Source organism: Oryza sativa, chromosome 7, assembly GCF_034140825.1.
Source record: "Oryza sativa Japonica Group chromosome 7, ASM3414082v1".
Classification (NCBI taxonomy): Eukaryota; Viridiplantae; Streptophyta; class Magnoliopsida; order Poales; family Poaceae; genus Oryza; species Oryza sativa.
In genome coordinates, this window is record NC_089041.1 from 27,352,924 (window position 1) to 27,367,141 (window position 14,218).

The 14,218-nt window shown below is 42.7% G+C and overlaps 1 protein-coding gene and 1 long non-coding RNA gene across 2 annotated transcripts; both read left to right on the forward strand.

Annotated features, from left to right (window-relative positions):
- Positions 1–1,081: 1,081 nt before the first annotated feature.
- On the forward strand, positions 1,082–4,292 carry LOC107281661 (uncharacterized). Its single transcript, XR_001547416.3, has 6 exons — positions 1,082–1,378; positions 2,145–2,205; positions 2,321–3,218; positions 3,317–3,446; positions 3,591–3,717; positions 3,854–4,292. It is a non-coding gene; the product is annotated as an uncharacterized lncRNA (long non-coding RNA).
- A 4,413-nt stretch (positions 4,293–8,705) lies between these two features.
- Positions 8,706–11,998, forward strand: LOC107276134 (uncharacterized). The gene is made up of 2 exons (XM_026027214.2): positions 8,706–11,118; positions 11,552–11,998. Exons 1-2 carry the CDS (start codon positions 8,926–8,928, stop codon positions 11,996–11,998), a joined length of 2,640 nt encoding a protein of 879 aa, XP_025882999.2. The 5' UTR covers positions 8,706–8,925.
- Positions 11,999–14,218: the final 2,220 nt, after the last annotated feature.

Here is a 14,218-nt window from a genome sequence, read left to right on the forward strand (position 1 = left end):
GCGACCCGCAACCCACGCCCAGAATAAAAGGGAGACGGGGGAAGCATATGAGGGAGAGAGGCGGTGTACCTTTCACTGTCGGCCATGGATTGGAATAGGAGCGGACTCGTCGGCGGGCGTCGATGCCTGAGCCTCCCGTCGCCAGCGCGCTCTACGCCTCTACCCGAGTCGGCGAGTCGCCCCTCCTTGAGCTCTAGTGCCGCACTAGGCAGGGTGATGGACCAAAGCGAAGGAGCACACGGCCCATATAGCATGACGGCCCACTTTGCGCTCCAGGACAGGTTGAAGCCAAATTAATTTGTGTTTGTGACGCAATACGGCCCATTTGTTTTCAGAGGGGCCTGTAGTCCTCTGGACCGGTGGGCCGTCACTCCCACGAACCTTTTTTAAAGAATCGCAATGAACTTTTTTAAAAAAAACATTGCACATGGTATTATTTCGAGGTTTTATTACATTATTAGCAAATGTTGAATGTGGTTTTATTTGATGTTTCAAAAGTTACAAATTGATGTTTCATATATGATGTAAAAATGTTTCAGTTAAAAAATATATTTTTATTCGAAATATACTCATGTAATGATCTTGTTGTGAAGATTTAACTGTATAGTCATATTGTAAATTCGGTAAGTAAGTTAGGAGAAAAATAGTATTTGAAGTTAACTAGTAATAACATACACATTGGGAGCATGAAGAGAGGGACCCAATGAATGGCTACATCGCTTATATATACAAAGCTGCCGAGAATTGAGCCTCAAATCAGCGTTTGCCGCTGGCGTGGCCCTTGCCGGGGCGTGACACGTCGTCCGGCCCTTCTCCGGAGCTGAATTTGGAGGCTGCGCGTTGCTTGCTTCCTCCGTCGTTGGATGCCCATCGTGCGTCCATGCCTGCCCGACGCTGATCATTTTGCAAAAAAGCCCTTAAACTAATTGATAATTTGGTTTTAGATCTCTGGTATACAGTTTCTACGTTCTACGTTATTACGTATAGGACCTCTAAAAAAGAAATATTCTAATCAAAGAAGCAAAAAACAGAAAATAGGACTGCGCTCGAAAACATAGAAACTAAGGGGGTTTTCTGCAACAACTTGCATCCCTATCCCGGTCCCTCACCCCACGAAACCCTAGCCGCCGCCGTTCCGTCACCTCTCTCTTCTCGCTCGCTCTCCCTAGACCACACCGCCGCATCCGCCTCCGCCTCCGACCACTCTTCTTGCACCCAGCCAAATCGCCGCACCTCCCCCTTGCCACCGCGAGGCCAGTTCCGGCGGAGGGTAGACCGTGCTCGCCGGATTCGGGTAGCCACGACCTCCTTGCCGGCGGATCCGGTCACCCGGAGGCAAGGGCAGGGCTAGCACATGAGGCTCATCGGCAGTGTCGCGGTAAGCTCCATGGGGAAATCTCTGCTCCCCACCCTCATCTTTCTTGTTGCTCTCCTTCCTCCCCCCCTCCCCCTCCCTCTCTCTCTCTCTCTTTGATCTAGAGACGGCGATAGATCCAGAGCCACTGGATCTGTTGATCTTGGCGGCGGCGATGTGGCACCAATCTCAGACATTTCGTGTCATCGGTGTTGCTGGCTTGAGCTCAATGGTGAGACGCTCAGTCAGCGAACGACGAGTACCTTGATTCGGCGGTTGCGCTGGAGCTCCATGACCAGGTGCTCTATCCGGTGCCGCACAGCTCGATTTGGCGTGTTGGGCGGTCAATGATGAGTTCGTCGATCCAGCGACGGTTCTCTCTGTCTGGTTGCACGCTACTCTGAGTATTCCAACACCGTGCTAGATTTGGCGAGATGAGTAATACGGTGCTGCACGGAAGCTTGAAGCCGCTCCGACCGGCGGCGACGGCATCAAGCAAGAGTAGCATTGTATGCGGCCAAAAAAGGTCGTCTCCATGTGCCTCTCCACTGCCAAAGCCATACAGGATTCATGTGTATCTGAGTCCCTTGCTGTCGTTGCCGCCGTTATGAAGTCGTTCTCATATGTGACGGTGACCAGTGGGCAGCGGCACAGACAATGTTTCAGATGGCTGCCTGCTTGCCTCTTACCACCACTCCTTTCCTTTTTTGTCATGCTTTCTCTTTCTCCCTTTGTATGTGTGTTGCAGCCTTGCAGGTTCTCACTATCATGTATTTCTGAATTTGTGCAGGTTCTTAGCAAATAACTCAGATTTCCTTGAGCATATCATTTCAGGATAAAAAGCATAAGAGGTTGGCTTTCTGTTTTGTTTCAACCTCTGTTACTGATGTACTGCATTCTTTAGATTTGGTCTTTGTGAATCTTTAGTTACCGAGATTCATACGTTTGTTTGCTTCATTCTTTTAGGTGGTCGACCATCTATAGTTGCTTTGCCTCTCACACGAGCCACGAATGAAGCTCCACAGCTTAGCGGCAATTGTATACCAGTAGATGATGCTGGTTTTGTTTGCCATCAGTCATCTTGATTACCTTGGTGCACATGATATCATCTGTTTATTTGAAAGAAATCTAAATTTCGATTCGGTGACTACTTTACAGATGAACACTCGACATGAATGTGTTTACGCACAAAAAGTATTTGGCAATGCGCCAATGTGTTTTCCTGCAGTTTAGATTGGCTAGCAGTAGATACTGCTGGTTTTGTTTGCCATTAGACCTCTTGATTACCTTGGTGCACACAGATATAATCTGTTTAGATATAATCTGTTTATTTAAAAGGAAACTGAATCTTGATTTGGTGGTTAGTGAACAGTTGAACACTCAACATGAATGTTTATGCATAAAAAGTATTATGTCCTTTGTAGATTCTTATGGTTAGCCAGAGGCTATAATTAGAAGATGATGTCTTTGGGAAGGTAGGTAGGGCTGTTCAGCCCCAAACAATTGTTGATCAGCTATACTGATCCCTTTTTCATGTTGCAAAACCTTTTATCCTATGCCTTCTTTTGCTCAATTGGCCTAACAACCAAGGGATAAATAGAAATTGCCACAGGATCTTCTTACAACGATGGAAAGTTCATTTGTAATAATCATTTTACTACCTCAATAGGAAAAACAAAACATAGAGCGAGCTTTTATAGCCTGAGGCTGTGTTTAGTTCAGCGCAAAGTTTGGATTTTGGTTGAAATTGGAGATGATGTGACTGAAAAGTTGTGTGTGTATGACAGGTTGATGTGATGGAAAAGGACTGAAGTTTGGATCCAAACTTTGGATCTAAACACAGCCTAAATGTGAAACTAATTCTGTGAGTAGATGAGGTTCTGTGATAATTTTCTTGAGCATAAGTGCACGTTTTGATGTTCTCTATCTGCATTTTCTTGTATGCTTTCCCCTTTTGTGCAGATAAATAACTGGCAAGATATTGGAATGCCTAAGAATGGTACAAAACTAAGAGCAAGAACTTTCGGTGCCAATACAACACTGCCAGCCTTTGGTCATGAAAACATTAGAGAATCAACTTAGACATCACCATGTACGTTGTTATTAGTACCATCAACATCCTAATTAACTCATCTTAATTAGCTGGCACTACAATACTATATTTTTCTGAGATATGTTATCTCTGTTCTACAGAATTTAATTATTGTTGTATAGTGACTGCTTTCATTTGTTGCAGATCTTACAGGTGGGCTTAAAGTATATAATAAACAAAGTGGAACAAGTCATGAATGTCATGCCTAATTGTTGTTGTTTTAACCAGGCAACAAACTCAGGAAATCGAGATGCACACTTCAAATGATCTGGTAGAAATCCCCACCTTAAATCCTTTATACTCTACAAACCACAACTATCTTTAATCATTTGTTGCCCTTATTTTGCTTATATCTACACATGGCCATGGTGCTTCATGTTTATTTTCTGAAAATGTCAACACCAAAGATTTTGAAGCACACAACTGACAAAGTGGACATGCTACAACAATTTCTACAACAAGAAGCACCATTTATAGAACAAAATGCAGTACACATGTATGTTGATTGCAGTGCTAGGAGTGCAGTAAATTTTTTTACATGGGTGTATTTTTTGCAATGATGGATGTTAATAATTGAGGGATATGATGAGTTAGATGATATAAACAAGGCACAATGAATGAATTGAGGCCATCCTGATGTTGGGTTGCACATGTATTATATTTTATTGGATTTCTCCTTTTATGCACTATGTACAATAGTTGGTCAGAGAGGAAAGGCTAGAGCTAGAAGACTTTTTCACTTTCTTTTTTTCCCTCTAAATATGGGCTGTTAGACAGAGTTTTACTAACTGATAGCAATAACAACACTCCTCTGAAAATAAGAGAGATGTGTTCCTCTGTTTGCTAGATGCTACTGGCCAGCCTAATGGTAATTGATTAATTCCATGCAGCACCATATTTATCTTGTATGTGACAGTTTATAATATACTGCATTGCATTTGTCCACAGTTTGATCATGCAGAGTTATAAAAAAGGTGGCGTGGTGGTCTTGCATAGGTGGGTTTCAAAGTTTCTATATCAGTTTTTCATTGATGTGGTTCAAGTGTTAAATTTCCTTGGGTTTTCTGCTCAGAATTGTAGATTTTCTTTACTGAAAACTGCAAGCGACAAGTTCTGTTCCATTGGTCAATATAATCTTTTTGGTGATATTCTGCAAGATGTTTAGTCAAATCCATGACTATTATATCCAGACTAGAACCAAATTTATACCACAAAATATAGTATTTATTGCTGAGGTCGTAGGGTTTATTTGTAATAAAATGTGTTCTTTTTTATTTTATGTATGTATGACTACCTGCCTTTGTTTAATTTATTTCTCGCATGCTTGTTTTCTATACATATCTAACTTTCATGTAACCTCTGTTTTTTTACCTGTCTTGTTGCCGGCAGCGCGGCAACGGCGCGCGCCACCCCTAGTACGGTGCAAAGACGATGAAGTATGAAAAGAGTTGTATGTACGTGGTTAGGGGGGACGTCTCGGACGTTCGATGTTTAGTTGCGTCCCGAGGCTACAGTTGCTCAACCTGAGGCGAGTTGTGGATTCAGCGGCGTAATACGGAACCAGAAAAAGGAGAAAAATATGTAGTTCCTCAATCCTCTTTGCACTCTATGTTTAAAGATAAAGATGAGATTAAGTGTTTTACATAAAACAAGGTGGTAATAACTTGTGATTAATTGAGTTTTAATTATTACAAACTTGAAAAATGGATTAATCTAATATTTTAGAGCAACTTTCATATAGAAAATTTTCGCGCGAAACACACCGTTTAGCAGTTTGAAAAGCGTACCACGAAAATCCAAAATTTTATCTTCCTCTGTTGGGTTCTCGAACAAGGCCAGTGTAAGCTTGGAAATGGAAACTGTGGAATGATCGAAAAATGGATGTCTAAAATTCGTCCACAACGTCTCCAGTAAAACTTTTACTTTCAGATTTTATCAGAGTAAAAGTTTTTATTGAGAGTATATTTCACTTAGCCTGGATAAATTTTAGATGTCTATTTTCAGATCTACGGCAGTTTGCTGCTGTAGTTTACACTACGTGGTTTGCATTATCCCACGAAAAGCAGCTAAATATATCTGTTTGAGTAATTGAGATCCCGTGCAGTGCAGTACTGCTCACTGACATGTGGTCCTGAGGGGCTGTGGGGCCCACATGTTAGTGAGCAGTATTGCAGACGACCAGCATCCCCATTCTCGGTTGAAAGGGCGGGGCAACGCCCTCGGCACGCTGGCGTTCATTTGGGCCACTGTCATCCTCCTCGGAGGGTATCCCGACAAGTGTCACCTTCGACGATTTTGTGTTTGCGATGGCACTTGTTATTCTTACGCATTCTGCAAAGTATGCATTAGTCATCAAAGTGTTAGAATTAGTCACAAATCAAATCAGTACCGATCCAAAGCATCAATTGACTAGTTATTAAGGTCTTCGCAATTGGGATTATGCGGTGTGGTACAGCTGATTCATCGATTGTTTAACGCATCCCCTAGGCCGCACTGAGCACAATACAGTGAGCCATGAATATGCTCAACACTCTATAGAGTACAGACCATGGACGCAAGCTTTGACATGTCCGGTTTACAATAATACAGTTATACCTTTCTAGTGGAGTACCATATATAATACATATTGTGAGGCACGCATCGCGTTGTAAAAACTACGATTTGTTGTACCAAGCAGGCGTACGTGTGAGACGGTCGTCTTCGTCTAAAAGGCAGTCATCAACAAGTCCTTCACGAAGCATCAACTGACTAAGCAAAGGTCTTCGGAATTGGGGATTATGCGGTGTGCTACAGCTGATTCATCGATTGTTTAACTCACATACCAAGGCACTGAGCACAATAAAGTGAGCCGTGAATATGCTCAACAGTCTACAGAGTAAAGATCATGTACACAAGTTTTGATCTGTTAATATAATATATGTAGACGACGTGGCCAAAACATGCCACCTTGAACTGTTTATACCTTTCTCTCCAATATAACAACCACTGTGCCGTAATACATATTCTGAGGGACGCGCTGTTGCGTTGTAAAAACTAAAAACTGCCGAGGATTCTACGATTTGTTGTACCAAAGCCGTACGTGCGAGACGGTCGTCGTCGTAGAAGCCAGTTAGCCATGGCGAACGCCACCGGCGGGAAGCACAGCGTCCAGATACGAGGTGAGCAGGTCGAAGCTGCAGGCAAGATGGCCACCCCAGAAAAATGGCTGAATCGCTTCGTTCGCGTGGTGGCGCTGATAGAGAGGACGGGCAACGCGCTCGGCACGCTGGCCTTCACCTGGGCTACCGTCATCCTCCTCGGCGGCTACCCCACCGTGCTCGACTCGAAGAAGGACTATCGGTTCATCACAGTCATCGTATTCCTCGAAGCCACCAGGTACGAATAGTGGCGGATCGGAGCCAAAATTTTCTCAACCCTAAGTCTCAATCAATATAATTTTTATATGTTTTTTTTTTAAAAAAAACGAAATGTTATTTTAAGAGGGATTTAAGGTCAGGAGTAGCTGCTGGTTGTCCTACTCATGGTTCCACCCATGGATACGAATTAGTACACCACTTGGTAACCCGTGTATATATAGAATCCATTCTAAATATTATTTTTCGTTGCTATCTACATTTTTAATTTAATATTATTTTTAGAAAACAATACAAACGTAATCACGCACACACGCACATCGTACCCCTGATATTCATAATTAGTATGCCTATAGTTGTATGCGCCTTTGAGTCAATTCCATATGCTTCATGATTTAGTAATTCTTAAATGAAATTAATAAATAATAAGTTGTATTTGGTCTAGAGTCTTAATTCTATGAAAAATGTTTATTTTACTTCCCCGAACTATTTTACTAGAGCATTTGACCCCCTAAACTAGTTTTAGCTCATTTTATACCTCGAACTATTGAAAACATTTCACTGTACTCGTCTAATGCTATTTCTCTTCTTTATAAGTCATATTTTGCACTAAAAATTTAGTAGAATATAGATGCATCCATAACTTATGTCCCAACATTCTATTTTTATTTTTTTTCTCACTGTTTACATAGGTTGAAAGCACTTCAAACTGATTTAAACATCAAAATTTTGAAGTACAAGCAAACTCCATGAAAAAAATTTCAAAATATTTTTGAATTTTGGTAATGGTGTCATCTATGGCTCTAACAAATTTCAGCTTAAAATACAACTCGTATAAAGAGTAAGAAAAGAGAAATATTATTAGGAAGTAAAGTGAACTATTTTTAATAGAGTAGAGGGTAAAATGAGCCCAAAAAAAAGTTAGGGGGTGTGTGTTTAAGCGATCCATTGAATTAGTTTGGGGGAGTAAGATGGATTTTTGAATTGCTGGTTTTTAATATAAATCATCTTGCATACACTATATAAGATATTTTTTGCTATTATCTCTTGTATAAGCAAATTCTCTCTCATATACCACATAAAAGATATTTTTTCGAAAAAAGAATATACCAGAAAAACTTGAAACTTGTATACAAACTTTCATGTTGTGTAAGGAGGTCACATAAAAATTTTTATATGTTTTTTTGAAACTTCTAATGTAAATCAATTGTTAATCTTGTATGTCTCTAAGGTTATTTTGGGTATTTTCTAAAAGAAGGTCCAGCCGAATGGTAAATTGTAGAATAATAGATAAAGTCGCCGATATATTATAGAAATAGATAATATTGATGGCAAATTGTTAAACTCGAACAAACTTAGTGGTATAGAATAGATTCTCTCATAATTATATTTGGCTTAGATGGATAGTTTTGTCTATAATGTTTCTTGTGGCCCAATTTGTTTGGCATGGATTCTTAAGAGGAATAAGTTCATCGAGGTCCCTTAACTTGTCAACGAATCCGATTTTCATCTCTCAACCGGAAAACCAGATACAACGGGTCACTCAATTATCAAAACCGGTGCAGATTAGGTCCCTTGGCGGTTTTGAGGGTGGTTTTGGCTGACGTGGCGCCTAGGTGGCTAATTTGACTCGGTCTTCATACGACGTGGCATTGATGTGGCGCCTACGTGGCAATTCGATCCAGATTTTATTATTTTTCTGGGTCGAATTGCCACGTAAGCGCCACGTCAATACCACGTCAGATGATGACCGAGTCAAATTAGCCGCGTAGGCGCTACGTCAGCCAAAACCGCCCTCAAAACCGCCGAGAGACTTAATCTGCATCAGTTTTGATAGTTGAGGGACCCCGTTGTGTCTGGTTTTTCGGTTGAGGGACGAAAATCGGATTCGTTGACAAGTTAAGGGACCTCAGATGAATTTATTCCTTCTTAAGATGATATATAGTTAAGATAATATGGTCCACCTAATTGATAGCTATATCTTTCTGATAGCTAAAATGCACTTTACACATCTACAATAGTAGAATACTACTAGTATGACCACGTATATACATCCGTCTTATATTTTTACGGATCATTATACGCCTTCCCTTTTTAATTAACAATGGTACTGCACATATTTCAGGATGTTTACCCGCGATAACAGGCTTGATTACCAGCTGTTTTTTCGTAGCAGAGGGGCTTTTAGACTTCTTGGTTGGAACGGTCTGCTGATTGTGATAGTATACTTTTCCGCCATGCTGATGCTTTCATCAAAACGTGGTGATGATTCTTTCTCGGTGCCTTTACCTGTAGTCATTGTCGGTATGGCACAGTTAGTTGCAACTGGCATGATGTTGTCTCCAACAGCTCTGAAACTACTATGCAATCCGCTTCGCCGTGCCATTTCGCTCTGGAGCCCATTATTTGCAATCCTATTGCTGGGTGTGTGTATACGAGTACAACGAGATCGTGGTTCCAAAAACACAAAGACCAGCCGGACATTATTGTACTTGTACCTAGTACTATGTTTCTTTGTCCTCTTACCAACAATCAGCAGGCTCCGGTTCCCGTGTATAGTAAAACTAGTTGGCAATGTTCTAGGCAGAAAACTGTTACCTTGGCGTCAAGTTATTCTAAACATGTGTATGCTTGCAGCGATAGTGATGCTGGTATTCACTTTCAGTGACGAGCTACCACTTTCAATCGTATACGACGTTTCTGTTTTACTGTTGCTGTCATTTGGCAACTTCCAGATTCCAGCAGCAACTGTGCGTGTCGTCCTCGCATTGGCAGGTATTCTACATCAAAAGGACGAACCAAAAAAGGAAGTCAAGCCGGATTGCGAGAAAAAAGATGATAATGACAGCAAAAACCTCAAGGCATCTCTAATCATATTCTATGGGATGGTGCTGGGGCAAGGGATACTTTACATTGTGGCCTGCTTGCTGGAGGTATTTTCATTCATCCCTCGGAAATACCTCATCCGCCATGGCGGATTGGGAGGCCAGATGGGAGTGGAAAATGTCAATTTGTACTATGCATATGCCTTTGAGAAATGCATGGAAGGGGCTGTGCTTGCTCCAAAGAAGATCAGCCTTATCACATTTGCCATGGATTCCCTCAACTCAGACTCATCCAGGAAGAAGCTCTATGGGGTTCAGATGCTGCATAAATTACTCAAAATGGAGCAGTTAAGGACCAAAACAATTACAAAACTCACCAATGACACCAAGACAGTAGCCTCATTGTTCGATATGCTGGACTGGACAAGCGATAGGGATTCAGAAATCAGATTATTCGCTGCAAAGGTCACTGCCGAGCTTGCTGGTAGCCTCCGAGTTGTTCAAATCCCTGGGACAACGCAGCTTGTAGCCTCACTTCTGGACACTGATCACCAACAGACAACAAGGGATCATTTTCTGTTCATTGATAGCCAAGTGGGAAGAGAAGACTCACCAATTCAGCAAGATGGCATGGGCCAACAGAACTCCCCAGTACTTAAGTACTTGAAACAGATGGTAATATATTGTTTGATACCGGTGGACGAGCCATCTAACGTGGATGAACAAAACTCTTGTATGGTCAGATGCTGGAAGCAGATCACAAAATGCTGGTCAGTTCCAGAGGAGGAGCCATCCACGGACCAAGATTTCCTCCCAGTACAAGGACTGATTATTCTTGAGAGGCTTGCTAACTTTGATCTTGGAAACTGCATGGAAATCAGCAGAACAGGCCTCATCTCAAAGATGATAGATTTTACAAGCTACAGAAATCATATGATAAGTACTAATGAAGCCCACCAAATAATGCTCGCAAGTTTGTCACTTAGGGTCCTGAGAAGACTTGCAAGTACTGAAGGGAAGTTAGGTGTAACTCTGCGACAACAGATTTTGGAACATACCTTCATATTGAGCAACCTTGCAGAGATCATGGATGACAATGGGAACAGCCATGAACTGAAGCAGCTGGCAGCAGAAATCCTGAAAAACCTTGCCATGGATAGAAACACTAGTGCAGACATTGGGCACATCCGAGTGATCATCAGCAGTTTGATGCGTGCATTTCTCAGCCAAGATCCATCCTCAAGTACAAATTCTAATCACTTGCTATGGAAAAATGCCGGTCAAGCACTGGCAATGCTGGCAATGGAAAGTAGAGATAACTGTTTGGTAATGTTAATGGAACAAGGGTATGTGTTCATTAGACAACTTACAACTATGATGCAGGATGACAGGTTCAAATGTATAGCAGCAAGCCTGTTGTGGAATATGTGCGAGCATGCTCAATCTGAGCTCAGCAACTCAGACCTTAAGGAATTGTCTTACATCTTACGAGAGGTGAGCTACAAATTCTTCTGTCTTTTTTTGATAGACTAGAGATAGAAAAACTGCTAATTTAAGTGTCAATTGCAATACTGGACTACTGGAGGTGGGTAGTGTAATTACTATTTTCATGTACTTGCTATCTATACTTTTCATAAATTGTTAGGGAGAACCGACCTGCAGTTTCCACATTGTTTTTCAAATATTGACAAGCATACACATCTGTGCTCTTAATATTGATAGCATTGTAAGCTCATGTCGTGAAATTGACTAATTTGAACCCAGCAATGTGCAAAAACTATTGTACATTGGACAACTAAGTATACTATCGGAAACATCCCTGGCAACCAAACTAAATAGGAGATGATGTAGCTGAATTTTGTTGAATAATGTTTTAACTAATCATGGTTTTGTTGGCTGACATGTTGTCGCTATATGCACTATACAGGTGCTGGAAGGAATAATGGATGCAGAAGGGGCAGAACTAGAGGTCCTTATTGGCCTTAGTTCACAAATATGTCAAGTCATTCCTGAAGACTTTGCCCGAGAAGTAGAGCATGGTCAAATTAAGGAAAAATTCATAAAGAGGCTTGTCGAAGTGCTTAATGCACATATGAAACCCAGTGTTCATTGTCCCAGAATCAGGAGGGTGATTGTTCAGCATGCCATATACTTGATGGAATTCAATTCTCGCTATGCAAATGATTTCCACAAGTGCTGGATGGTGGAAGCACTATCAATGGTGGAACGTACACCCTCGAGGGCTGAAAACTACAGGTTGCTTTCAGGCGACACAGGACTCATGGAGCACAACACACCACTTACTGCTCTTGTGGCCAGAGCAAAAGAGCTGATGGGTCGTGAATGGGTACGGGGCATCAGCAGTGTCACCTAACAAATATGTTGGTTGTACTAAGGGAATAAAAGTCTGACCGTCAATGAACAGGCTCGATTTCCTCACGAGAATGATATGTGTAATACAGTTAAACTATCACAATGTACACAGTTCGAATATTGTAACAGAAGCATGCATAACTGAGCCTCTCGAGAGCCCAAATGTAGCAGCTCTATCTCTAGGGTGATAGAGTGACCAAGGAGTTCAAAACGTACCTTTGGCTTGTATTGGCAGCAATAGTACAGTTGATGATGCCTATCCATTCAACTTAACAGCCATGAAGGTGAAGCATTTTCTAACTACGTGTTAGCATTGCATTTCCTGACGATAGATTGCAACACTGTGGGCTAGGCATTTAACCAAACAGCTGATGTGCAGCTCCGGCGGGTAGATCTCCGTCGAGCGCATGCAGCCCACTGCTCACGTCCAGAAGATCGACAAGAGATGGGAGGAAGCAACATGCGGGAGGAGGGAAGGCCGGAGCGGCGTACCTTTCACTGTCGGACGGCCATGGATGGGAGCGGGCTCGTCGGCGTCGGTCGGCGTCGTGGCGCTCGCGAGCTTCTCGCCGCCGGTGCGCGCCGTGGGCCGTTGCTGCCGGCCGGGTTCCGGCCCTCTCGCTCTAGCTAGGCTTCTCTCTCTTTCTCCCCCACCCCACCCCATCTCGGGCTCTACAAGTCCAGTGTGATCTCCTGATATAGGAATAAGTGTATTTTACTTCCCTTGTCTTCGCTCTTTTTCGAATCGCATCCCTCGCCTGTAAAACTGGGTATATCTAGTGCAAAATGACTCCCTCGACCTTTGTTTAGGTTGATTGTGGTTGATGTAGCAGTCTAGTCACCAAAGAAATTAAAAAAATACTCCCTCCGTTTTAAAATGTTTGACACCGTTGACTTTTTAACACATGTTTGACTGTTCGTCTTATTCAAAAAAAATTATGAAATATGTAAAACTATATGTGTACATGAAAGTATATTTAACAATGAATCAAATGATATGAAAAGAATAAATAATTACTTAAATTTTTTGAATAAGATGAATGGTCAAACACGTACTAAAAAGTCAACGGTGTCAAATATTTTGAAATAGAGGGAGTATATGTGGGGGCCACATTTTTCTTTTCTTCCTCCTCCACCACTCTCCTCCCCAATCTCTCTCTCCTGCACCACCCACAAGAAGCTCTAGGGCAAGCGTGTGCTGGTGAAATGTGCTCCATCGGAAGCGCGCCGCTAGAGCCGAAGGAGAATGCCACTGAGCCGCCAGTTGCCGGTCGAGCAAGTCCAAGCAAACCACGTGCGTAATCCAGCCATGGGGAGAGCGGGTACAGTGCATCCGGCAACAAAGAGGTCGCGTATGGCGAATCAGACTGTGGGAAGGTTAGGGGTGGTGGAGGAGGTTTCAACGGCCATGAGATGGTTGGATCTAGCGTGGCGAATCAGATTGTGAGATGATTTGGTGCCTCCTCGTCCTCGTCACACGCTCCAGGTCTGCGCCGCCACCTCCTCTCCTCCGCCTCTTTGCTGGATCTACCCTACCCTTCCCCTTACCAACCAGCCAAAGCAGGACGCACCGCCCATGGGCAAAGTGGCCGGCATGACCCTAGATCCGACTGCAATGAGGCCATCAACAGCCATGGGAAGGGCAGAGGATGCTGTGGAGGAGCGCGGTGGTGAAGCAGGAGACTAGTCCAAGCACGCCACGCGTATGATCTGTGTCTCGATCCTCCTTCTTCCACGCCCGTAGACATGAGATGTCATTGTCACCTTACTTATTTCCTGCCGGTGTCGCCTTGTTCCTCTCTCGCTAATCGCTGCCCCTCTTCTTGAGCGTTGGCCTAGAGATCACGAGGAAGAGAGGGGATAGGTGGAGAGATAGAGAAGAGAGGAGGCTAGAAGAAGAAGATATAGAGTCCCTGTTATGTGGGCCGGCAACGGTCGACATTACGAACAACGATGGAGTATTTGTAGTATTATGGTCTTAAGATATTCTGAAAATTTTGGTTAAAACATACGCACTATATTCTGAAATTTAGTATACGTTGTTCACTTTGTTATTGTCTCGTGATGTGGTCTAGGCATGTGTCTTTGTAAGTAAGAATTCGATACGTCGTACTAGGAAGTAACAATCCAACAATCTCAAGAAGCAACAGTACCAGATAGTCAATCGCATACAAGATAAGTTGGGCTGTTGCGAGATTATTGCCATGAGAAAGGACTGAGG

Coding starts and splice junctions, on each gene's coding strand:
- LOC107276134 (XM_026027214.2), top strand. CDS start 8,926: ATGTTTACCCGCGATAACAGGCTTGATTACCAGCTGTTTTTTCGTAGC. Junction 11,119..11,551: donor TGTCTTACATCTTACGAGAG/GTGAGCTACAAA, acceptor TGCACTATACAG/GTGCTGGAAGGAATAATGGA.